The sequence below is a fragment of the Typopeltis vanoorti genome, chromosome 11, assembly GCF_054136105.1.
Source record: "Typopeltis vanoorti isolate ZY-2024b chromosome 11, IOZ_Tvanoo_1.0, whole genome shotgun sequence".
NCBI lineage: Eukaryota > Metazoa > Arthropoda > Arachnida > Uropygi > Thelyphonidae > Typopeltis > Typopeltis vanoorti.
In genome coordinates, this window is record NC_143559.1 from 14,886,972 (window position 1) to 14,913,560 (window position 26,589).

General features: G+C 37.1%; 1 protein-coding gene across 5 annotated transcripts in view; it reads right to left on the reverse strand.

Moving 5' to 3' along the window:
* The window catches only part of atos (atos homolog atossa), a 322,345-nt gene that overhangs the window by 265,102 nt on the left and 30,654 nt on the right, over positions 1 to 26,589 (reverse strand). For 2 of the 5 annotated variants that reach the window (XM_090400979.1, XM_090400978.1), the window contains exon 1: positions 3,617 to 3,946. The exons of 2 other annotated variants lie outside the window; for them this stretch is intronic. In XM_090400979.1, the coding sequence (XP_090257105.1) occupies positions 3,617 to 3,662 (46 nt within the window). In that variant the 5' untranslated portion in view covers positions 3,663 to 3,946. Of the gene's footprint in view, positions 1 to 3,616; positions 3,949 to 26,589 lie in introns of those variants that run through there. One more of the 5 variants, XM_090400987.1, reaches the window with a different exon arrangement.

Here is a 26,589-nt window from a genome sequence, read left to right on the forward strand (position 1 = left end):
CTTTATGCTGCTCTCTATTTGATAAATAATGTAGCGTATAGAAAATTATGGTAATGGATTCCAGGAATACCTCCAACAAAACTCGATCAGAATGAACAGCGTCTGAGATCAGGGCAGAAATTCTTAAATCAAGAGAAGTGTTCTTTTATAAACAACGCACTAAGACAGGCTACGGCCACAAAGGTTCAATTAAAATAATGCTTACCTATCAATCAGAATATAATTTAATAGAAAAATACTTCCTTTTCAGGAAAAAAAAAAAGGAAATTAAATACACCTGAGATTGTAAAGGATGAAGAGCAAAGACAGCGCATTATTAATTTAAAGCGTGATTTATCTTTAAGGACTGAAAACTAAAGCTAAACATATGTGATATATTATTTGAGTATTTATTTAAGTTAAGGGATATTACATCCCATATTGTTTCATAGCCGAATATAGAAACTATATAAAGTTCGGCGATTCCAAGTGTAAGCTTGAAACCTGGATAGTGCAACACCTGGCCCATTTAGTAGTGCAACACTGATGAACCGGACTGGTAGGCCAGTTCTCCTTGAATTCAGATGACTCGAATTTTGAAGACTCGAAAGGGGGTTCCGCCCTCTCCCCCCCTGGCGCCCAACCCCCCGAGTTCCGGACGGTAGGCCGGTTCTCCTTGAATTCTGACGACTCGAATTTTGAAGACTCGACACTCAGGGTAGCCCTGAGTTTCAAAACGTTTCAAATAACTTGACACAAAAAAAGCAGTTTTGAAATGTTCTTCAGTTGCGTTATCGAAACCCTGTCATTTTATTATGCCGTGTATATATCTACTTCTACTACTACGCGTTATTCCCGCTTCCCATGCAGGGTCCGCGTGTTACTTTTAGATGCGACTTCTTGTTAGTACTACTCCCAACCTACCCGTCGCCTGGTCTGCCGCTGGGGGGGGGGGGGGATATATATTTTTGACTGTAGAGGCGTATGTTCATGGGGCCGGTTTGCCTGTTTGCGGGATGAAAAACGCCAGATAAACTGGCGGAAAAAACCCTACTGACCGCGCCCAAGACCGGCTAACTTGGCTATGCCTGAGGAAGATCCTCAAATTCCTCACGTCTACAACGGGAATAGAACCTGGGACACTCCTTCCCCAGGCATATGGTTGCGAAGCGCAAAGCCAGTAGGCTAACCGCGCGGTTCTGTAGTGTATGTATCTACTCTATAACATAAAATAATAAGCCTCTTTTGTAACGTTTTTGTCAAGTTATTTGAAACGTTTTGAAACTCAGGGCTACCCTGAGTGTCGAGTCTTCAAAATTGAAGGAGAACAGTCCTACCAGCTCGGAACTCAGGGGGTTAGGCGCCATAGGCGCGGGGGGGACATCCTCCTTTCGAGTCTTAAATTCGAGTCATTTGAATTCAAGGACAACCGGCCTACCAGTCCGGAACTCGGGGGGGTTGGGCGCCAGGGCGGAACCCCCTTTCGAGTCTTCAAAATTCGAGTCATCTGAATTCAAGGAGAACCGGCCTACCTGTCCGGAACTCGGGGGAGGGGGGGCGCCAGATGGGGAAACCCCTTTCCAGTTTCATTCAAAATGATCCATAGAGGGGGGGGACAAGATCTACCAAACTTAAGCGTCCCCCGTGATTTCTCCCCTACCTGAAGTAAAAACCTGGTCTTGAACTAAGCTTGTTCTTCCTAGGTCTCTTACACAATTTTTCTCAGCCATTTCTCAATGCTTGCATAAATCTACCGGAATTTCTGTAATTCTCACAAACACAAATAAATCCTCTAAATATCCCAAAGAGAGTAGGTGGAGCTGCTTTGGTCCTATCTATGAGCAAGGCTTTCTAAGAAGTACTTAGAAATAATTCATCTATTCGGCGAATAGTATCGAACTCATGACATGTTTTTTTTTTGTTTTTTTTTCCAGAAGGATTAGTGTTATGAAAGCAAATGCTATTTCTATAGAGCTAGACAGGCACGTTCTTCTTCTCCCATGGCCTTATTTCCTCTTATAATTAGAAATAGAAAATGAGCTCTACTTCAGTCATCCAGAATTTCACCTAATTACGCCTTCTGAATTGCGCAATATAACTGCTGTAAAACTATCTTCATTTGCGAGGATTTCTAGTCGAATATTCGTCTACTACTGCTGCCTTTCCACATTTTAGATTTAACTGCTTTTTCCATCTCCAGTACTGAAATGCACTCATGTTTACATTCCTCCTGAATATTTTCTTCAGATTTTGGCAGTTAGCCTAACATTTTGTCCGTTTTTCAAACTCCTCTTTCTCTCCAATAATATTTATATATAATATATCCGACGGACTGCGTATGACTATTCACCACGAAATAATCTACTAAAGAGTGATTAAGGAAGTGGAGGCTCAATGTTACGAAGCAAAACACGATTTTCATGAAGAAAATTAAATCAAACGTTTCTATCCTCGCTAGTACTACCTATACTCGTTTCTAACTTCTAAATTATACAATATTAACTGTTCATAGTCTGTTGAACAATTTTCTTAAGATCGTGCCTTCGCTCTGAAGAAGTGCGAAGAGCACACTTATCATGCAGTTCTCCATTCAGTGTTTTAAAACTGATGGGAAACCTCTTGGTTTTCGGACTGACTGAAAACAAAGATTCAGTTTAACTATCGATATTTTTTAAGATATTAAAAGCATTCAAACTGAAGTTATGATGGAAATAAAAGTCATTACAAAATTATTTTGAAATGCTTTTTTTTTTCAAGAGATGTACTGAAGTTGTAATAAATGTTTAGCTTCCAAAATATTTAAACATCATAAAAATGAATCTATCGAAGTACTTTTATTTATTGGTATTATTTGCTCTTAGTCCGGGTCATTTGAAACTCTTTACATACATACGTGAACTAGCTAAGCAAAGCAAAACAATATGAAATATTGTTTTGCTTAATCAACAAAGCAAAACAATAGGAAAAACCTGCAAACTCGAGAATCAATGTACTTTATGGAAAAAATATAGATAAAATAAAATTTTAAAATCATAATCACCGTCAACCAATGCTCAATGAAACTATCAAGTAGATCAAAGATCTATATTTCTTTCTTATCCTCTCCTATCCCTTCTTCATGAACACTTCTTGAAGGGTTTTTTTTTTTTTTTTTTTTTTGTAAATTTTCTCTTATATGGATCTCTCCATCTTTTCCGTGGACTACTTTCATACATGCTTCTTGGGATTCTTTCTGAATTTATGTTTTTTACATGTTCAAAACTGTTCAGCGGGAGTAATATTTAAAAGATATCCCAAAGTAATTAAACTTTTAAGGTTAAAGTTACAAAAGAAATTAATTACCTGTGAATTATTTAAGTACAAAACTGAATTACTGCGGCCTTAAAAGGTCAGTTTTTTTTTTCAAGTTCTCTATGTAAATTTTTAACTACAAAATTTTATATAAGTTTAAAGAAAGAAAAAAAAAAAAAATATATATATATATATGTCTTTAATTTGAAAACAAAATCATAATTCAGAAATAATATCTAGTTGTATCATAAAGTTATTCCTAAGTAAATGTGTTTTAAAATGAGACTTTCGGCTACACCTCCAATATATACTGTACGACAAAGAAACCCGAATAATGGAACCTTACCTGCACCAATATATAATAAAATTTTTGAAGACTTCATAACTTTCATTATGAAGATGATATGATGGATGGAGATTAAATCACATTGAGATTAACATGGTTTCCACCAGTGGTCACCTATTACTCAAAGTCCTGACGTTATTCAGATTGGTTACAGTAAAATGAGTTATTAATTTCTCCTTTCTAGAACCAACATTAATACTTCTAATCTTCTCTGGGATGGATTAGCGGAACCTTCCGATCTTGATGATAACACGGTTCAATTATGCTGAGAACGAAAACTTTCTCTGGTCGCGATTAATGTACATTAAATAAACTAAAACAATGCCACACTGTATAAGCATTTCCAACATGCACGGAAACCTGAGCAGCGTAAAGCAGTTATTTATTTTGATAATACTCTCTGCTGGCCCGCTGTGTTGCATTAAACATACATACATACTATTTTACTAGGCTCTGAACAAGGAGTTGTCATAGCGTAAATCCTTTTACGACACATTAGTAAAAAACGAAACGAATTCTTGCTACCTGCATGTACTATATTCAGATTTCAAGGTCCTGTCCTTGGTGGTGATTTAACTCAGTAAAAATAGTGCTGGAATAGCGTTCTTACACACAACTTCGCTGCACTGCCATATTTATGAAATATCACGATCTCATACTAAATGACATTAAAAAAAACACAATAAGTTACCTACGGTACGTGTCAATCACTTCCGTACGATTTCAACATGTCGTCCTTACTCAGTAATATCATTACACTTCAGAAGACTCCAGTCTGAATGTATTTAATACGCTGTCAAAAACAGCTGTAGCTCAAGGCCAACCTTGGCAAGCTCACAAAACAGGGTCTCCATAAAAACGAACGGAGCGAGTAGAAGAAAGCGTTCTATCACATGACGAGCTTTCTTTCCCTCTTCGGGAATAGGCTGGGCGTTCTTCGATCACTAACGATATCCGAGATTTCTTCAGTGCAGATTGCGAAGGGACTGAATATGTACAAAAGATTTCCCTTTCTCACTTGAAATAGAAACAATTAATCACTAGCTTTCGGACGTTTCTGTTGCAAAATATATTAATTCCAGTGAATAGCACACTAAATAACAAACAAAGATTAGAGAATTCCCTGTACGGCTGCAGAAAAATTCGAATAGTCTGAAAACAAAATTTGTTTTCAGGTTACATTTAAAAATAATAATAAGTGTCAAATTATAATTTCGGCGGGTTTTCCCCCCCCCATATTGGAATTTAATGCACGTTGTCAGTCATTTAAGAGATGCAACACAAATCTGCACCACAAATTTCCGTTTATCATTTGTTCACTGACACGATAAAGGAATTTTTTTATAATTAAAAAAGTTTATTAACTATTAAATAGAGCTTTTTCCGAGGGGAAAAAATCTTGTGTTATGCTCCACTAAAACTTATTAAATGTAACACATTTCCTTCATTCCCGGTTTATAAATATGAAGCAAAGGTTTCTTTTTTCCTTATGGTCATGAATGAATGTTTATCCCCCTTATATTTTGATCCATGTATAAATGATTATAAATGGATTAAAATATGTTTACGAAAAATTCATATGTTCATATCAGTAAGAAAATGCAACAAGTATCCTTATGGCAATAACTATAAAAATAATAACAGTAATAATAATAACTATGCAATTGTAATAAAGCGAGTTTCAGTAATCGCAACCGTTTTACAGACATATACCGTACATCTTTTACTTTTATTGGCATATGGTACATACTGTACACTACTTTTGTTCACATCATTTCGATAATAAAAACGGAATATTTCATGGGGAGAAGAAAAGAGGATTTTTTTTTGTTGTTGTTTGTTTTTGTAGTCGCCCGAGCTATAGAAAGGTAAACGAAAACTGCTACTCCATAAAGCACATATCATCCCGTTAAAGTCATGAGCATTATACTCTGATCAAACCACAATTTTTCGATTGTTTTTGCGACTACTACTGTATCATGGTATATCAAAGTCAAGTTATTCGAGAAACTCTATTCAGTGGTCTCTTCGTAAGAACCCGAAGTGAGTGAGTGAGTGTGTGTGTGTGTGTGTGTAAAAAATTAGTGCTTAAGTCTAGAGTACATAACCCGTCTTTCAAATGTACCCTAGACAAGTTTGTTCTGCCTAATTTTACCACTCAACCCTCACCTTCCAGTGGTGTAGCCAGTTTCCATAAAACGGACTAAAATACACAAAGCATTCTCACTATAAAAGGATATCTTCCTAGTTGGATAATATGCTAACTAGACCTACTAGGTGGTAAATATCCTCATCACTACGTGAAGGCCGCACCCCTTGCTTACTAGAGGCTTGAAGTGGCGAATGTCGTGTTTGGCCACTACAGCAGGGATTCTACTTTGTCCCTGTCCTCCTTCACGCAGTATGAATATTTGATACCCTTCAAAGACATGCCAGCCATAGACCCGCAACTTCCTCCATTTCGAGGGAACATCAGTAAAGACACTGGCCTACAGGCCAGCTGCCAGGTATATGGGTCGAAACTATCTGGAAGGAGTCAAGAGGCTGGAGGGAAGCTCAAACAATTTTATGAGACAGAGACCGGTGGCTCTTTGTATGGATATAAAAAGATCTCTCATTGCATTTCCCTACTCTATTCCTTTCCTGAATTAAAAATGAAACGCGCAACTATCGACAGACACTACTACTGAAATAAATATACATCAAAAACTAATCCCCTAAAAAAAAAAAAAAAAAATTTAAAAAAAAAAACATCCACAATATATACAAACATGCCAGAATCCCTACAAAAAAAAAAAAACATCTCACTTCACTTTCACATCAACTTACCAATATCTGTGGGAAAAATGCAAACATAAATCATCACATACAGATATCCAAGACATTCTTGATAGAAAGCCAAACCAACCAACACCAAACACAATCCATCCCTTCAATATCCATAACATACTTATGGTGTCTTTCACCATAAAGGAAGCAAGCTGCACCTTTATGAGATCAGACATTCCTTCCAAAAAAAAAAAAAAAAAAACCTAATTTAGAATCCTCAGCTTTTTTTTTTTTTTTTTTTTTACCTCTTCTGGCTCGAGGCTCTCTTCCATCATTCAGCAACATCCATCTACTGTATTCACTACTCTCCGAAAAACCTCTGATCTTCACTTTCCTCTCCACAAAGCTAGACCGTCTGCAATTCAGCTATCCAAATAGTAAATCCATCTTTCTGGGTGTCCACAACTCCAATTCCCAAAACACAGGAATTAGTTGTGGAAAACATCCATAACTCCAATTGGATTCCCTTTTCCAGCACCACTGACCAAGATGCAAGAGTTTTTGTTATAAGCATTGTCCTGAAGTAATATTATACCTACCTACCCGAATTCCTCATAACCCTCCCCATTCTCAACAATACCCTTCAACCTTTTTTCTTTTTTTAACCGGCTCTCCCAGATACACGGTAGTGGTCACCTCTCCTCTCTCTCGGAAACACGGATCATAATCTTATACAACTTTCTTCTCAAACAGAACTCTCCTTCCAACCACTCCCAATTTCGCGTCCTTTGATACTATAAATTTATCAAATAGGACCTCTGAAACCTACTCTTCTTTTCTATGAAAATTTGTTTTCACTCTTCTGAACGAAAACACGGGGATTATCTTCACCAGCGTGAAAGCCTAAAATCCCCATTCCATCTAAATTTCTCAACCACTTATCAAAACTTGGTTCAACAGAGGATACACCAAACAGTTGAAAATAAACACTCAGCTTACTGGAAGTGGCCTGGAACAAGAAACCCAGCTTCATACACCGCCTATACTGAAGCACGCAATAAATGCAAATTAACCGTCAATTAATTCAAATCTCATATCACATAGGCCAATAGCAGAACACTCGTTTCATGTGCTAATGAAAGTGTGCTTTCTAGCCCATTGTGAAAGCCAACGGGTGCAATCTCTCTCTCTTTCTCACTAAGACAACATAACTCTTACAGCATCCAAAGATAAAGCAGACTTCCTGGCATCACTCTTTTCCTTCAACTCCTGTACAGATGGCTAAGGTAAATCGCTTCCTACCATACCAGAAACTGAGCACCATATACCTCCTGTGGTTTTTCTGCAAAACGCATCAGAAGAATACTAAACTGGGACACCGGGATACTTTTAGTGACTTTTAATGCTACATTCAAACTGTGCTCTAGAGCAAACAATTGTCTTATACAATCTGCTTTACTCAGCTAGCAGTTCTCCCAAAGCTGAAATAAAGCATAAATCACTATTCCAAAAATGGAGCAAAACTGTCAAACTAATCGCTATCACTGCAATTCTCTCCAAAATGGAGAAAGTCAAGTCGACGTTCGCCACTAGCTAGAGACCTATCAGTTAATCAGTGACACCACCAGTAAGGACTCCATCAATCCCATACTGGACGCGCAACATCGGAAAGTTCGAAGAAACGTGCTGTCACTTTTGACATTTTCAGAGCTTTGGAGTGTGTCTGACATGTACCTGCCACCCTCTGCAATTGGGTAGCCAGTCTTCTCTCTAACTGGTCAATGTATGTCATGGTGGACAGCTCCTTCTCTCTGAGCTTTGCTATCAATGCAGAAATGCCTTCGGGTTCTGTCACTTACCCTCCTTCCGCTATACTTAAATGACCTGTGTTAAATCACCAATAATCCCATCTGTAGTTTTCTGGTAATAATACAGTCCATTCGTCCTACTCTTTCAACAAACCACGCCATGAGGAAATCAGCGGTAAATATTTCATATGCGAAAATGGAGTAATTTGTCCATTGCAAATTATGCCAGTCTACTTAGGTCCAATTTTTATCCTTCTGTGTCCACTATACTTTTTATAGTAGTGAACAAAGCAGTGGTTTTATTTTCTTTTTCTTATTGCAACCATCCCATAAAATAAACTTCTTATGACTGCTTTAGTGCAGAATAGAGATATTTGATTCGGGCCAGCTATTGAACTATGCAGATTTCGTATACAACAAGACTGATTCCTCTTGTTTGTCAAAATACAGTATATCTGATCAGCTGCCTCTAGTATAGCGGAAGATGTTCTTTCATCGCTATTTCCCCATATCATTAATTGTAACTTTCCACAGAACTGTACAGCTGAAACATTTTAGTTTTGTAACAATATTACGCTTCGACTTGTCCTCTTCATGAAACTGTTTGCTTATGCAAATTTCAAAAACAATTTCGGTAGAACCCTTTTAAGAGACTTTGTTTATACGAAACTGAAAAATTCATAAACAAATCGTCCTGATTTACATCATATCGATCTCATATCTGCTTTCCATAAATTAAGCAGCAAAGAGGAAAAATCGGAATAACGCCGGTGGTGGGGGGATGAAATATGAAAGTCAGATGCATTGCGTAAAAATGTTATGCCGAATCTGGCTATCGTATACAAATGAGTGGCGCTGTCAGCGGTATACGCAAATAAGCCGCGGCATAAAACCGGCGTTTCGGAGTGTTTTCCAGTTTATGTCTAAAGTGAGAGCAAGACATTCCGTAATAGCAAAATTTTCGGATATCGCTGCTAAACACCTTTTAACATGAGATATGGTAAGACTAGACACTGGCCAAAGTCCATCCGTGTTGATTTCTAGGCGGAGGTAGCCAGATAATTGCATGCGAGCGGTTCACAGGATGCGGAACCAATTCCAACAGTCACAAATAGCACCCGGGAGATACAGTAAAGGTCCCAGGCTACAACCAAAGCAGGTATCAATATCTTTATCTGCTCGAAGAAACAGGAATGCTACCCCGAATCAGTTATGATCAGACCTCGGCGTCTGCTACAGGAACATTGTATCTGTTCCACTGTGTGAAGGAGGACTCACGAAAGTAGTCTCTATGCTAGATATCCGATAATCATCATGCCCCTAAATCCGCGCTACAAGAGATACCGTTTGAAATGAGCCAGGCTCAACGTCAACTGGATCTAAGACCAATGGGAATTGGTATTTGTTTATAGACGAGTTCCGATTTGCTCTACAAAGAGATACCAGGCGTACTTTGGTCTGGAGAACCAGGGACACATTATCATTCCCTCTAATACCTGTAAAGAAACACTTATGGTGAGGGGGGGGGGGGGTAGTGTACTGTTTTGGGAAGGCATCTCATTGGGGTAGACGCACCGACCTGTATGTGCTTCTTGGCGGAACCATGAATGTTGTAACTTAAATACTAAGTCCTACATTCCTATGTTCATCCATATGCGATAGGAGACATTTATCCTATAAGACAATAATGCTCTTCCTCATCGAGCAAAGCTTGTGGACCAATATATTCAAGAAGAAACTATAGTACCTATGGACGGACCAGCCAAGTCTCCATACCTTAATCCTATTGAACATGTCTGGGATACTCTAGGTACATGTGTTGCTGTTCTCAATCTCCCTCCTCAAATCCTTAAGGGACTTGATCTTTGCAGAAGCAATGGTCGTTGTTACCAATGAGCTCCTGGACATCATTATAAACAGTATGAAACATTACTATGAGCGCTGTATTGTTGTGTGGGGTGACCATGTTCTTTACTGAGTCACTTTGACAATCTCATTGACATCTTCTTTTTGATCATTATCTTCATGTGCCCATTTGTTACTGCAAGAAATTATTTATTTGCAATTTTGTCGGCGTTTCTTTCACATCCCATATACTGCTTTTCACAGAATTGCATAAAAATTATCATATGTTATTATTATTATTCGTGACGCCTCCAAGGAGTCCGAAGACTCATCGCGGGAGGATACCTACTATACAACTATCTAGACCACTACACCGAACCTGTAATACCAATCATCTCCATTAACTGTCCACCACAACTAGTATTGTTTGTCTGTAAATTGCGTGTGTTCTGTAGGGCCGATTTCTCTGTGTGCGGGATGAAAAACCCGAGTTTCCGGGAGAAAAAACCCTGCTACCTCGGTATGAGATCGACTAACTCACCTTCGATTGAAATAGTCCACATAAAGATTCCTCCCGTCACGACGAGAATCGAACTTAGGCCTATTCCAATCGAAGGGCGCAATTTACCGTCGTTCTTCCAATTGCGCTTATGTTAATGTAACATCCACCAAACGATGAAAAGACAAACGAAGAATAACACACTAATTGTTATTGGTTATAGTTTGTGAGCTATGATTTTTTTTTGTTGTTCCTTAATTTATAGAAATCAGTGTAATTTCGCTTGATATTCTTCAAAATGAATTATTATTATTAAGAGAGACCTCCATGGAGTCAGAGACTCATCGAGGGAGGCCAAATACCACACACACACACACACACACCAGCTATCATATTTATTCTTGAATTCATTCACACTGCTTGCACTCACAACATCTAAAGGCAATCCATTCCAATCAAGCACCACCCTATGAGAGAAAAATCTAGCCCTCACACCCTTCATTCTCAGCTTCCAAGGATGCCCTCTCGTTCTTTCCCCACCCTCCATAAATTGAAATCCTGTACGACTCTTTCAGAAGTTTGTAAGTCTCAATCAAATCACCCCTCTTTCTCCTGTTTGCTAGTGTCTGCAATCTATAAATTCTCAATTTGTCTTCATAATCAGTATTCCACAATCCCGATATAATTTTTAACATTCTCCTTTGTACTCTCTCCAATATATCAGAATCACAACGGAAATCAGAAGACCAGACCTGCACACAATAGTCCAAGTGAGATCTTATCAAAGCCTTGTAAAGAGGTAAAATAACATCATTATCTTTACATGTGAACATTCGTTTCAGCATTGCAATTATCTTTTGAGTCGTATTTGCAATCTTTGCTACATTAACTTCAACTTCTAATCTATTAACACCTCAAGATCCCTAGCCTCATCAGTTTCTTCTAGCCCAATCCCACCAATATAATACAACACTGGATAGCTAATCATGCCGAAGTGAATGACTTTACATTTACTGACACCCATTTTCCCATACCCACAATTCTAGCCTATTCAAATCATTCTGCAAAGACTGCATACAACAGCATTCCTGATTACCCTACCTATCTTTGCATCATCAGCAAATAACTGTATGTCACTTGTCAAATCTTTCCCAATATCATTAATGTACAGATTGAATAACAGTGGACCAAGCACTGATCCTTGTGGTACACCACGTGTTACCTTAAACCTTGTACAGCAGTTCGTCATGCTGTATTCTGTCAAAAGCCTTAGCAAAATCCTAAAGTTTAATGTGTATCCATTCCCCTTGTCTAGTTCAATGGTAACATTGTCATAGAATGTGAGCAAGTTGCTAAAACATGACCTTCCCTTAGTAAACCCATTGCAAAGTAGATATTCACTGTCAACCCATTTCTGAATGCAGGCCCTAACCATTTTTTCCAAAATCTTCACACCACTCCTGAGATACTAATTGGTCAATAGTTGGATACATCGGTTTTTGCACCACCCTTGTGCAATGGAATTACCATACATTCCTACAGAATCTTCTCTGTTCTGAGACTCATTTCAACATCCTGGTCAAAGGAATGGCCAGTTCATCTGAACACTCTTTTAGCACACGTGCTGATATCCCATCAATCCCTATTGCTGAATTCTTATTCAGTTTGTGCAGCAGTTCTAATACCTCGGCCTCACACTCCTGCGTTTCTTCATCTAGTGAAGAGGTAACAGTGAGCTCAATGTTGCGTTCACCTGGTTGATAGCTTTTAACAAAATGAGCACTCATTAACTGAACAACCTCTTCTGCATCTGTAACCCTCACGCCATCTCGATTTAGAAGAGTTATTCTTTCATATTCATTATTTCTTTTACTTGCAGCATATCGATAGAATTCTTTTGTGTTGTCTTTAGCACGCAGAGCCAGTTTCTTTTCATATTCGGACTTTGCTTTTCGTACAACAGTTGCAAATATTCTAGCCTGCTGCTTATAACGTTCGTAACGGACGTCATCCTTATGCAAACGGTATTCCTTCCACAACGTCCTTTTCTTACGAATCTCTTGCTTAATACCATCCATTTGACTCCTACTCTATTTATTCTTCGAACTCTCGGTACACATTTTGATATCGCATCATTTGAGTATTGTTTAAATGCTTCCCATGCACTGTCAATATTCTTTCCATCCAGCAACCGATCCCATTCTACTAAACTAAGTATACTCCTCAGTTGGTCATAATTTTCTGCTTTGTAGTTCAGCATGTAACCTTTTCTGAATGGAACATTCATAAACTTAGTAATTTCCCAAGTGAGTATAGCATGGTCACTGTCGCCAACTGGAGGCAGAACAGTTATGTCTTTAACTGAAACGCCCTCTGACACTATAATCAAATCTAACACTCTTTGACCTCGAGTTCCTTCTGTCACATGCTGTTTGAGGAAGTTGTCCCGCAACAGTTCAATAAATGCATTTTCATTCTTCTCATGAGATTCTACTGCTACCCAATCTATATTTGGATAATTAAAGTCTTCCATTATGATTATTCTTTTTGCGCCCACCTTTTCTATTTGGTGATGCATTTCTTCATCACCAGCAACCAAACCACCAAATCTGTAACAACACCCCACTATGTAATTTGTCTTGTTAGATTCCACCTCACACCAGATGGGTTCAAACTCCTTGCGAAATGAAATATTGTTGGTAGTATTACTACATTCATAGCTCTCAACTCTAACTGGATTTAAGTCATCCAATATCATTAGCAACACCCCCCCCCCTCCTCTTCACTCTATCCTTCCTAAAAATACTGTACCCATGACACTCGATACCAGTTAGTAGGTCTGATTCTGATAGCCAGGTCTCACTAATTCCTACAATCTGAGGTCGCAACATATTGACTAAGGCAACAAACTCTACCCCTTTGTTTCTGATACTCCTAGCATTTGTGTGCAGCCATAATAATCTATCTGCATGTTCTTTTTGTATACTCTTGTTTGCAGTCTGCCTGACACAGTTGGACATCTTGCAGATCTCTATTCTTCTCTGATGCTTTACACATGTAGTCATCTTTGCATACATATGATGGGTCGGAACTGGACGAACACAAACCCGAAATCGTTCTCGCCTCGTCAGCATTTCCATGACAAAGCCTTTTTTTTGATTATGAGTCATTAACCAACAAGGTTTTTTCTCGTCAATAAACTCTATGAGGGATTCCGTTTTCGTAAAATTAAGTCACGCTTCAAAATTTGACCTCTAGTGTAAGTGGGACTTACTGCAACAAAGTAACTCCCACTTACTTTGTTCCACTATAACCCTCGGTCACATCCACCACAAGTACGAGTGGACGGTGATGGCGTTCGGAATAACACTGCAAAAGCGGTAACAATAACAAATGATTACACAGAATTGAGAAGGCCAGTGACAAACAGGAGTAAAGTGTTGTTAAATTTTTAAGTTTCAGGTTGAATTGCATGAGTTTGGAGTGTGTGCGCGATCGCGAGAGAGAGAAGTAGGTAACTAAAATAGCATTTTTCCCCCCTTACAATAATCGCATTGAATTAGCTACAGCTATGAGGCGAGATATGCCGGTTTTTTATTAAAAAATATTCTACTAGAGTCCTAAAAACATTCCTTTATCTGTACCAAACCGCTATTTTCTTACCTGCCTAGTCTATTTAAAAAGGTTCTTAAGCAACAGCACCTTAGCTCAACTCTACTAACAACTGAATATTTCTTTCCCTGCAAATCACTCAACATAATTAAAATATAAGTTAATTAGTAAAAATAATCCAAGAACAAAGGAATTCTACTGGTAATTCGTCTATGATACAGCTCCTCCATACACAACTCTTGGATATTTATTAGCGAGTCGCTCTCCGATCGACTAGGCGATTATCTAAACTCATTTGACGCAACATATACTGCATACCAATCTGCCATTCTACAAATTCCTTTCAAAATTCGGAAATATCACAGTATATACATTTTCGCTCTTCTCACCACTGTAAATCCTCTTATAGCCACATTGAATTAAAACAACCAATTACTGAAGCCTTCAACGAATCCGTGTTGAAATTAATATATCAGTCATGCTTCCACAATAAGCAAATTGCACAATCTTAACCACTTTCCACTCGTTTCGAATACTCCGACATTAGATAACCAAGTTATTTAACGAAATAACGGCACATCAAGATTATTTAAAAACTCCAACTCATTTTGAGTCTCTCGAATATTTTGCTTTCTTGAAACTAAACTTCCATCGGCATGGAACACTCACGTTAATCATTAAATAGCATAGCTCCACTGTAGCCTCTGCCTTGGTCACATCCACCACTAACTCCCTCCAACAAGACGAATCTCTCATATGCATTTTTTCTGTACTTTCATATTTTAATATCTTCCTCGCCATACTTAGATTTCTAGATTCTGCTTTATTATGTTTCTATTCATTAGACACTTCGCGCTTTATCGATATGGTCTCCTTCCGCAATTGTTCTCTAGAGAGGTCATCCATTTAATGCCTACTCTATTTCTATTTTCAGAATAAGGTACTTTATCTGTTATAGTGTACCTAGATAATTAAAGTGGTCTCCAGCCAGTCTGTCAAATTTTGCAGAAGGTAAAAATCCGAGTTTGTGAGAAAAATCCTGCAGCCTCTGTATGAGACTAACTAACCAGGAATATAAAATATTTAAATATCATTAATGAACAGCTCAAGCGATATATATAACTACTGGTAAATTGTCAACTTAGATTTCAATGGCCAAACCACGACATTTCCTAAATGGAAGAAAGTACAAGACTATAGAGTCACTAAATTCCATTCAGGTGGCACAAAAATACTGTTGCTACTCACTTTGCAGACTGTATCTGGGATATTTAGAAGACCGATTAAGCAAAGGTAGTTATAAACTGGCCAGCCACTACAATTGCGTGGATTCGGCTAGTAAGTTTGCATGTTTTATATCATGAAAAACCTTGTAACCTCCGTATATGAATGGAAACTCAACTTCAACTGAAAGGCAACTGTAAACGTTCGCATCCTGCATGGATTCAAATCTTCTTTCCGATCAGAGGTCAAATGTGTCGCAACTGCGGAGCTTCCTGGAGAAAGTCCAAGCACTGCATTATTCGACGCCACGAAAGGCGATTGGTACTTTTGTATGAGCGATATGTAGCTGATTATCTCTACTTAAATTCACATTCACTCTCTAACCCTCCATATAAAAACTCTCCCGTATGGTTCACCACTAGGATAGAGGGGATTATACCAAGTGGTACTTGTGCCCTTTGTGCAATCTGCTGTTCCATGCCATACAGTGCCAACTCTAAAATCTTTTCTGGCTTAACGTTTTTCTTCCCCAATATGTAACATTCACCTGCTATCTTTTTACCATTCTCCGTCTAAAAAAATTACTAGGCCCTCATCGAAATTTTTAGCTCAAACCTGGAAAGTGACCAGGAAAATGATGTCTAAGTAGCTTTTCTACTAATTCTGCCAACCAAGCTAGAAGAGACGGTTAAATATTAGCTATAAGCAAATGATGTAACGCAAATTATCTGATAATCTAGAATAATCCTCTCGACTTTCTCAATTAGTTCTGCAGAGGCTACTTCCCTGGTGATGAACACTATTAATTGTGCAAGTTTTCTCTTCTCCAGAAAGCAGTGCCAAAAAAAGACACTCCTGTTTTTTTGGCACTGCTATAACACTAACTGCGATATCTTCAGAGTTTGAGTTTTTTGTTTTCATGCCAAATTACTATTTCAGCTCTCATAATCTAAATACCTACTTCAAATAACATCAGAGAAATGATTTTGAAGGAATGAAGGCCTTACCTCCCCATCCCAATCAAAATTCCTGCTCAATGTCCAAGCTTTGTTTTAAAAACAGATGCGACAAGGCAACCCAAGAAAAAAAAAAATCCCACTTATAGCAAGAGGCTGCGCCTCCTACTTCATTCTCAGGATGCTTAAGCATTCAACAATTGCTAAATGACAACCAGCAAATCCAACCTTGGTTTTCAAAGGACTAAATCCAGAAAACTTGCTTCTTCTGCATATATGATCAAGGCAAACTACCTCAATACCATACAGAAACAGCGCCCTACCCTACCTACTGTGGTCTTTATCAGTAAAAATTCAGAAGCATCTTTAATAATGTAAGATAACAAAAAGTGCTCTGGTCCTGAAGTACAAGTCAATTGTATTTAAAAGTTGTGCTCAGCAACTAACCAATACCCATTTTATATTGTCCCTGCTCTTTGTATACTCAACAGGATTTTGAGTGGAAGCAAACTTATTCAAAAAAAAAAAAAAAGTATTCAATCAATTGATCCATTGCCAACATAAGAATATACTTTTTTCATTCAATTCATTATCTAAATTTAATTTTTATTTCAAATCATTTCATTTTGGATTTAATTTTAATTTAATAATAAGAAATAAGATTAACTGTAATCTTATATAAGTATATGGTAAGATGTGGCGCTCATCTTGGCAGCAGAAAGTTTGGCATAATCAGAATACAAACAAGGAGAGACTCGAAGGAGAGGGATTTTTTCAGGAGGCTTAAGTTTTTTTTTAATTTTCACCAAGCAAATGACAGATAAAAATTTAAGACTGATGCAAAGAGTCTTTAATTTTACCTTCTTAAATATAAAAAATAATATTTTACATTATACGAAGCAGTTCTGATTATTATTCAAAAATAAATAAATAAACCCCTTATGTATATTTGAATTTATCACTGACATTAAATTAGTGGACATGTGAAAATTGTAATGTATAATGAATGCCACTACTAATTATTGCATCAGGCAATTCTTGCCTGAAGTAGTGATCTCTGCTGTAGGAAAGTCACTGCTACTCCACCAACCCACACATGAAAGCACGTTATCGAGTCAAAAGACACAGTGAGAGATCCTAACTACTAATCACAATCAAAGTATTTCTTAAACTCATTTACTGCCTCCAATACTTACCATTCTTAGACAAGTGAACTTTTGTGTTCCAAGTGAACACAAAAAGCAATCAACATTACTACTGAGGATATGAACATAGTATATATTTAATGAACTTTAAATGCTTTATAGAAACTATAAAGCATTTAAAATTCAGAGCTATACTTTGATAATAAAATAGTGTTTATGAAAAATTAAAAACTATAGACCTTAAATAATATGACAGTGACTAGCAAATTATTTTAATTTTCTTGGATGTGGTATCTTTAGGTTGTAAATGAATTTTATTGCTAATGCGAGACCACAATCCTGCTTATTATACACCTGAAGTGAATTGATAAAAAAATTCCATATTTAGTATCTAAAGCAGGGAGTTTGGATTATCTAATATGCCTTAGCTCATCCTCTGAACTAATATACAATAGAATGTAATCTTACACAGGTGCACTTCACAAAAAAATCTTTTGAGTACTGATAAGTATCTTATCTGCTGCACATCAATCAGCATTTATTTTTAAAAAAATATTTTAGTATAAGGATTATTTTTCTCAAAACAAAATCATATTAAAACTCATACACAATTATTTTTCTTAAACAATAAACAAAAAGTAATGATGGTCATTAACAATCTCTATGATTAACATTTAAGTCAATGACCAGAAGGCTATTGGTCTGGAGTAGTCAGTGGATAAATTACAGTCATTTTTAAAAGTTATTAAAATATGGTATTAAAAAAATAACTGTTAACAATAACACATTAGTTAAGATCTTATTTAACACAATTTCCAAGTGAACACAAAAAGCAATCAACTTTACTACTGAGGATATGAACAGCTGCAAAAAAAAAAAAAAAAAGTAACTACACACAACATGGACTTCTTTGCAACATAACCACAATCACATACTACCTACATTATATAGTATATATTTAATGAGCTTCAAAAGTCTTGCATTACTATGAATATGTATGATATACAGAATTAAAATAACTAAAAATCACATGAAAATGCACCTTTAGAGACCTTATTTCAATTTTTCACTAAAAACACATCCTAATTTCTGCCAGAAAAAGGTTTCTTCTTTTTTCTGGGCTGCTTCTAATGCACCTTGAATCCATATTAGAGTTCTTGTTTTTCTATTTTCATGAAAAAAAAAAAACATTACTTAATGGTCAAAAACTAGATAACGCAGAGGGAACCAAACCTCTGCACATTCTGTAAAGCAGGTAGTTCCAAAACTTGAACTGTTGGACAACATATTCTTTTCAGTTCATTCCATCCAACCAAATCTCATCTGTCCAAGATAGGCGAGTTCTCTAATTAGTAGTTTCAGGCAATTAATGCAGCAGGCTTGCCATTACTCTCTTGCATCCCCTAAGAGTGATTCTATCAATTTAATATAATGTGTCATTCACTTTATTATTTAAATTAAATTTAATTTCAAACCACTTAATTTTAAATTTGGGCCTTAATTTACAATCTTATTTTATTGTAACCACCTGCTAGGTGACATTTTGGCACATGGCTTAGCTCTGTAACTAGAAGCAACATACTTTGTTCTAGCTTCATCTAATGAATATGCTGAAACACTGATGACTAGTCAGTTTCTGGTCAAAATATTTGCACTATTAAAATTATTATATTCTTGCTACATGATGTCTAATCTCTTCATGGACATGGATGTTTCGGATTGTCAATAGGAGATGAATTTTACTCAATGGTGTAAGATAACTATCTCACTTACTGTAGGTCTGAAGTATCTTAAATAAGAAGGAAAAAAAAAAAAAAAAAACGTGAACATGAACTAGTTATTACTAACACAACACCCAAGCATAACAATGTGCATAAATCCATTTTTCTGTTTCATATCATTATTCATTCAGAAATTCATATCAACACAATCAACAAAATTAGAAATTAAAGAAGATTTTAGGTTCTGGGGGAGATGGTTCATTTGAGGCTGTCTGGTGTGAGATACAGGCCAACAGAATAAAATATATTGTTGATTGCTTGCTGCTATAGACCAGGAGGTCCACAGGAAGATGTAGGTGCCATGCATTGGCAGATTAGCACAAAGAGTGCAGGCCAGACAATTATTATGGGAGACTTCAACTATGGGAATATAGACTGGAGGAAAGGAGACATGGCAAGATGAAAGTGGAATCTATACAGTTGCTAAGGGATAATTACCTGAAACAACATGTTACTGAGGGGGACCATGGGTTTGAGAATGCTAGATCAGGTAACAGAATGAGAAGAAATATCCATAATCAAGGTAGACCCCTACCTCCAATTGGGGAAGGTGACCATGGAGTTTTGTTCTGGAGAGTTGCTAAACATGTGGAATTCTATCAAGAAAGGGTTTATGTTAAACTATAAAGCTGGTAATTATGACAGACTTTGGTATCTGGAAGCATTTTCTCTGATGAAATTGTTCAATCTAAGTCTCAGCTCTGACAAGGTTCCAAGGTAGTGGAAAAACAGTAAGATGTTCCTCTTACAAACCAAGGAGGCTCCAAGATAGCACACTACAGACCAATTAATATAATAGCAGTGGTTATTAAAGTATTGAAAAAGTTGGTTAAAGGTAAAATCAAACAGTGGATAGATAGGGATGTGATACTCTATAGTGGAGAGCATGGCTCGTTAAGGGCCTTGTCTTTGTAATTTATTCATATTTTATAATAAAGTACCAGTGGAACTAGATTAAGAAAATGAATACACCACGATACCAATGAACTTTGGAAAGGCATTTGAAAGAATACCACATGGAAAACTTTTACAAAAGATGGATCAAATAGGAATGGATATGAAGCTGGTAGCATGGATATGTGGGTGGCTGACAGAAACCAGAGAGCAGTATATGGTTGAGTGGAATCAAGGAGAATGAGGTCGACTAGTGGAGTATCTCAGGGTTTTCTGTACTAGGGCCACCACTTTTTTAATTTGTATATCAATGATATAAGGAAAAATTTAAAGGGGGATATTTAGTTGTTGGCTAATGACTCAAAACTGGGGAGGGTAATAGTTGAAGGTGGTGAAGATGATTTAAATACATTGGCACTAAGGGATAATGATTGTCAATTTAGTGCTACAAACTGTAAGAATTTCAACACTTCATGTTGAAAAGGCCGCATAATATGTTTCATATTGATGGTACTGATTGCAAGTAGTTAATGAGGCCAGGGACAATGGTAGACAGAGAGTTGATGTTCAGAGAACATAAAATAAAAGTTGGTAAAATAACACAAAGGATTACTTGGTTGTTGAAAAACATGCTAACAAGTAAAGAGAGAGAAGTTCTCTCTCTTTATAAGGCTATAATTTGGCTGCATCTTGACTACTGTGCACAAATTTGGTCATCTAAGGATCAGGAGGTTGTAGAGGGGGGGGGGGGGGATTCAGAGATGAGTGACCAAGCTGGTGACAGGTCTGTGAAATGCTTTCTATGAGGATAGGCTGATGGATTTTATGAAAAATAGAGAACTAGGAATCATCCGTGGAAGTTGTGCAAGAGTGTGCAGACTAGATTTTTTGCATAGAGAATGGTGAATAAATGGAATGGATTGCCAGAATCAGTTGTTAGTGGCCTGACAGTAAATGAGTTTAAGGAAAGATATGATAGGTTGTGTGTATAAATGTTTCAGTAAGGAAATAACGTGAATAGACATATTACTAACTATTATAATAATGGAATTAACTCACGTCAATTATTCTTTATTCGTAGAATTTTCACCTGAGTATCACAGGCATCATCAGTAAAGGTACAAGGCTAATTAAACAGTAACTGTTATATTCACAAAGCGTCACCTAAGTAGCTAAGGTTAAATTTCCTAAATTTATTTAATTATTTATTATTATTATTATTTAATTAATTATTTAGTTATTAAATAATTAATTATTCAATTATAATTTTTTTTATAATTAAATATATATACACGTGTATTCTAGTAGCAAGGCTTATACATTGGTTAGACATAACTGGTAATTAGTTTACGGAATTAACAACGCAAATGAAGTATATTAATTAAAGGTAACTTTAATGAATCACTTCACGGAAGTGATTCATTAAAGTTACCTTTAATTAATATACTTCATTTGCGTTGTTAATTCCGTAAACTAATTACCAGTTATATATATGTGTATATATACAATTATATGTTAGGAAAGATTTGCTGCTTTATAAAGTACTATCTCCCACAAAGGGGAAAGACGTAGACCATCGGATCTGTTTAGGTTAGGTGAGTGAAGTAATGTTTCACATGTTTCTTTGTATAGCCGTTCCATTAGGAACCGAGTTTTGTCTTGTTCCACTTCTATGTCTGGTGTTGATGGCATGTTCTGCAATTCCAGACTGTTTGGGTTTAAGGTACTGGATATACGTGTGGTGTACTACTAACTGGACCTCAGCAGATCTTCCGGTTTGTCCGAAATATGATAACCCACACGCGCAGGGAATCTGGTAGACGCCTGGATAGTTGAGATGTGGGAGCTTTTCCTTTGGAGACATTAGAAATGTGGAGATTTTTCCGACAGGTCGAAAAGCCACACAGATATTTAGTGGTTTTAGCACCTTAGCTATGCATTCACTAACCCCTTGTACATAGGGAATAGGTATACGTGTAGGTTCTTCTGTACTTGAAGAGGATGCTGAAGCATCCTCTTTAAGTACATATATACTTCAAGTATTAATATACTGTAATTCCTTTTGTAAAAGTTCTTCTGAAGAACAAAAGGAGTGGGCTCTATGAACTAGTGTTTTTATAGTCCCTGTCTTTTGACTGGGATGGTGATGTGATTCAGCATGGATGTACCGGCCTGTATGAGTCTCTTTCCTATAGACTGTGAATTGTAGATAGCCATCTGGTTGGCAAAGAATCATGAGGTCAAGAAAGGCTAACTGCTTATTTACTTCGACTTCTAGGGTGAAATGGATGTTTGGATGAAGTGCATTAATTTTTGAGAGAAACTGTTGTAGTTCTTCCGAGATGCCCTTCCACATAGCAAAAATGTCATCCACATATCTGAACCAAATGTTAGGTCTGGGTGTAATGTTGTCAAAGATACGCTGTTCGAAATGCTCCATGAAGTAGTTGGCAATAGCAGGAGAGATTGGATTACTCATTGTTACACCCCGATAACTAAGAATGTAATCATTTCAGTTATCATGGTGTAACAAGAAAATAAAAATATATAATCCTATGTAAATAGCTAATACAAAATATTTAAAGACAGAAAATATGCTTGCATCTCAGTAAAATAAATATAGCAGAAATTGTTTGTTAACTAAATAATTAAAAAGGGAATCTTATTACAAAAGAGGATATGAAAAAGATAGGTTAAGTAAGACAAAGAAGATTAGAGATAAGAATTTGTATGTGAGAGGCTAACTTGAAAAGAGGAGATTAAAATATTCAAGTAAATTCAAAAAGGGGGATTAATTTAGTATAGAGGCTAGCTTAAAACAAATGACGATCGCTCAAGGTCAACTCCCGAAGTGAGACATCATCAGGTGAGAATCACGTGCAAAGAACTGTAGCATGTTTTGGGCAGAAAAACATGACTTTAATTGGTGAGTGAGATCGACTCCAGTAGGGGGGGGGGAAGAAATTGAAGAAGGTGCCGATAGGGGCCATGCAGATAAAAGGGTTAGGAACCCCCCCCTACCACCACCACCCAAGGCTTTTTTTCCCTCAGAGTTTCTTCACGAAATTTTCGTATAGGTAACACGGGTTTTCCTGAGTGACGACGTAGAGTTATCTCCGTCCGATGCAACAAGGAAACAAAGCGTGTGGGAATTCGATCCCATATTCCTATTGCAAGAGATGAGGAACGCCGTATAGTTACAAAAAGGAAGGAATTGTCTATGTATCTCATCATCCAGTACTCGTATCGAGGGAAAGAAAATCCACACAGAAATCCGTGCCCACGTGATGAGTTCCATAATGATAGAATAGAAGATCCTGTGCGAGTCTTTTATTCAAGCACGAAAGGTATAGATCGTGAAAACCAGGGTTCGTCCTAGAAAGGTACTGTAAAATCTTGTATCAATTGAAATCGCATATAGTTGCAATCATTGTTAATTACTGGACAGTCAAAGATATACTAGGACTTCAGCACAAATCAGAGTAGAATGAGAGTAAACTAGTTTATATTATTTGATATGCATTCGTGTGCTAGAGATTTATGTATGCACATGGTATTTTATATGAGAGTGTCTTGAAGGTCAAATGTATGTATGGGCATAGCGAAAGGATAGTTTAACCTATATTGTTTGTTTGTAAGTTAGACTGAATATAAACATTAAATGTCCATGGTATTATGACAATATAGAGCATTCTGACTAGAATAAGGTTTAAGTAAAGTGTTAATTTGTTCCAGGATTATATGTGTATATCTATATGTATAAAGTCTGTTATGACAGCATGATCACAAATTCCCATATAGGACTTTGCCCTAATACTTGCATTTTGCTTATGTAATTTTATTCTTAGTATTGAATTGTGTTTTGTATAATAGAAATTGAATTGTACCATGTTTGAGATTTTAAATAAACTTTTGTTTCATTGATAATACAGTTCTCTGAAGTTGCTGTCTAATGCGCCACTTGAAAAACGTACAAACCTAATCACACGGGAAATTAATGTGTTAAGTTACGAGATAAAGGGTCACGACTGCTTAATTGTTTCACACTCAGACATATTTTTGTAATTGCTCCTTGTTTTCGAATTATATATCTTAAACTAAATGTCCTGAAAGGCACAGTATAATATAAATATTAGGGACACTAAGGGGAGAAAAAGCTTAAATATTTGAATTTTGTAATATCTCGTGCATAGTTAAGTTTTGAATAAAGAAAATATAGAGATTCACTTGAAAGGATAAAAGAAAGTTTAATAATCGTAGATAGGGACACAACATAAATGGCACAGTTGACAGGATGTAGTTTAGCTAATTAAAATCTTAATTATAAGCTATTCACAACAAGTTGGTTTTGGGTGCAGGTCAGACAATTGAGAGGCAAAGGTTTAGTTAAGTTTTGTTGAAAATTTTAAAGAGTAAATTAGTATAAAGTGGATGCAAGTATGACTGAACCCTCTAGTAGTTTAGGCATAGATAACAGCGAATTTTTTCGTTACATTAACCCACAGCAGGTGTTCCCACAATTTTCAGGTGAGGAGACTGATGACGTCCTAAATTTTTTTAGTTACATAGAAGAGCTTAGGAGAGTTGGAGGATGGACTGATTTTCAGTTGCTATTCTTGCTCAGGAGTAAACTGGTGGGAAAGGCCAAGGCGTTCTTAGATCACTCTCCTTTGCTAAGGGAAGCCTTGGATTATCAACAATCAAACAAATATTGGTCTCAGAATTTGCTAGAAAAAAGGGGAGTTCCCAAGTATTGAAGGAGTTGTATAATTGCATACAAGAGGAGGGAGAAAGTGTATCTGAATTTCTGAGCAGAATTATGTCTGTATCACAATCCACGAGGTTCTCGTTCCCAGAGGAAAAGACCCACATGAAGTGGTTAGCCTTCCAACAGCTCAGAATCGGATTATGTGATCGCCTAAGAGAAGTGATATTTAAGAAAGGGGCCCAGGACCTAGATTTGTGCTTTCACCTGGCCAGAAAAAGAGAAAAATTTGGATGAAATGGAGCAAGCCTCTTCTCTGAGGGAAGAACTAAGAAAGGGGTTAAGTAAAGAGAATGAGAGAAGTATAAGTGTGGTTTTCAGTAGTTCAACTGAGAAAGATAATTCAGTGAAGGGAGAAGGGGTAAGAATTCAAACTGTTTCCTTAGCAGAGGTGAAAAGGGAATTGCCCCTGCTGTTGGTAGAAGGTTTGATAGAGGGTATACCCTGTAAACTCCTGTTTGATACTGGGGCTCACATATCAGTAATCCCAGAAAATTTGGTTGAGGCATTCCAGGAGGTAGCCTCTAATAGCTTTACTAAACTAAGTCAACCCATCAAGATCATGGGAATTGCAAAGGTTGAGCTTTCCTCAATCATGAGAGTGAAGGCAAGAATTTCCATACCATGCTTCCCTATCAATATCACACATGAGATGCTAGTCTTACCTGAGGCTGCAGACACTAGCAATCAAATCATACAGAGTATTGATTTTTTAGAAAAACATAACTTTATGTGTGATTTTGCAAGTGGAACACTGTCCCTGTGTGGAAAAGAGTGCAGGCCACAGTGCAGAATGCAAGACTATGTAGGGAAGAGAAACGCCTCGAAGGTTAAATTGAAGGATTGGGAAAGGGAGTCCAGCATGTGGAGGAATAAACTGATCCATGATACCATTGAAAACCTAAGTTCTGAGCAGGAAAGGATTCACATGATGGAGTTCTTCAAATCAGTATTCCACAAGTATCCAAAAGTGTTCAGAGAAGAGATCAGCTTGCTTTCTTGTACTAACCTGGTTCAACATGCTGTTAAAATCAGTTCTGATGTGCCCATATATGTGAGACAATATCGGACCCCACTAAAGCATAGGGACGCACTCAAGAAATTACTCCTGGAATATCTGGAATTATTGAAAAATCAAATTCTAGATGGAATAGCCCAATGGTGGGTTAAGGTTTGTACTGGACCTGAGGGAAATCAATAAGGTCACAAAACCTATAGATTTTCCCATGTGCAAGATTGAGGACTTGTTGATTGGCCTGGAGGGGACTAAATACTTCTCCAAACTAGATCTGAACTCTGGCTATTTCCAGATTCCTTTGAGGGAGGAGGACAGAAAATACTTTGCCTTCGCCACAAGATGGCAGAAGTATCAGCTGTGTCGACTCCCTCATGGGGCCAGGACCTCAGCCATGAGTTTTCAGAGCCTGATGAACTCTGTGCTATCTGATATGTTGGGAGAAGGGGTTATCTGCTTCCAGGATGATCTTCTAGTTTACTCATCTTGTATCAAGGAGCATAAGAGACTACTCATAGAGGTCATGGAAAGGCTTAACAGAGCTGTTATCTCTGAAGTGTTCTAAATGCAAAATTTTCCTCAAGGAAGTTGCGTACTTAGGCCATGTGGTAAATGAACACGGTATACCCACAGAGGAAAATGTGACTGCCATATTGAAGG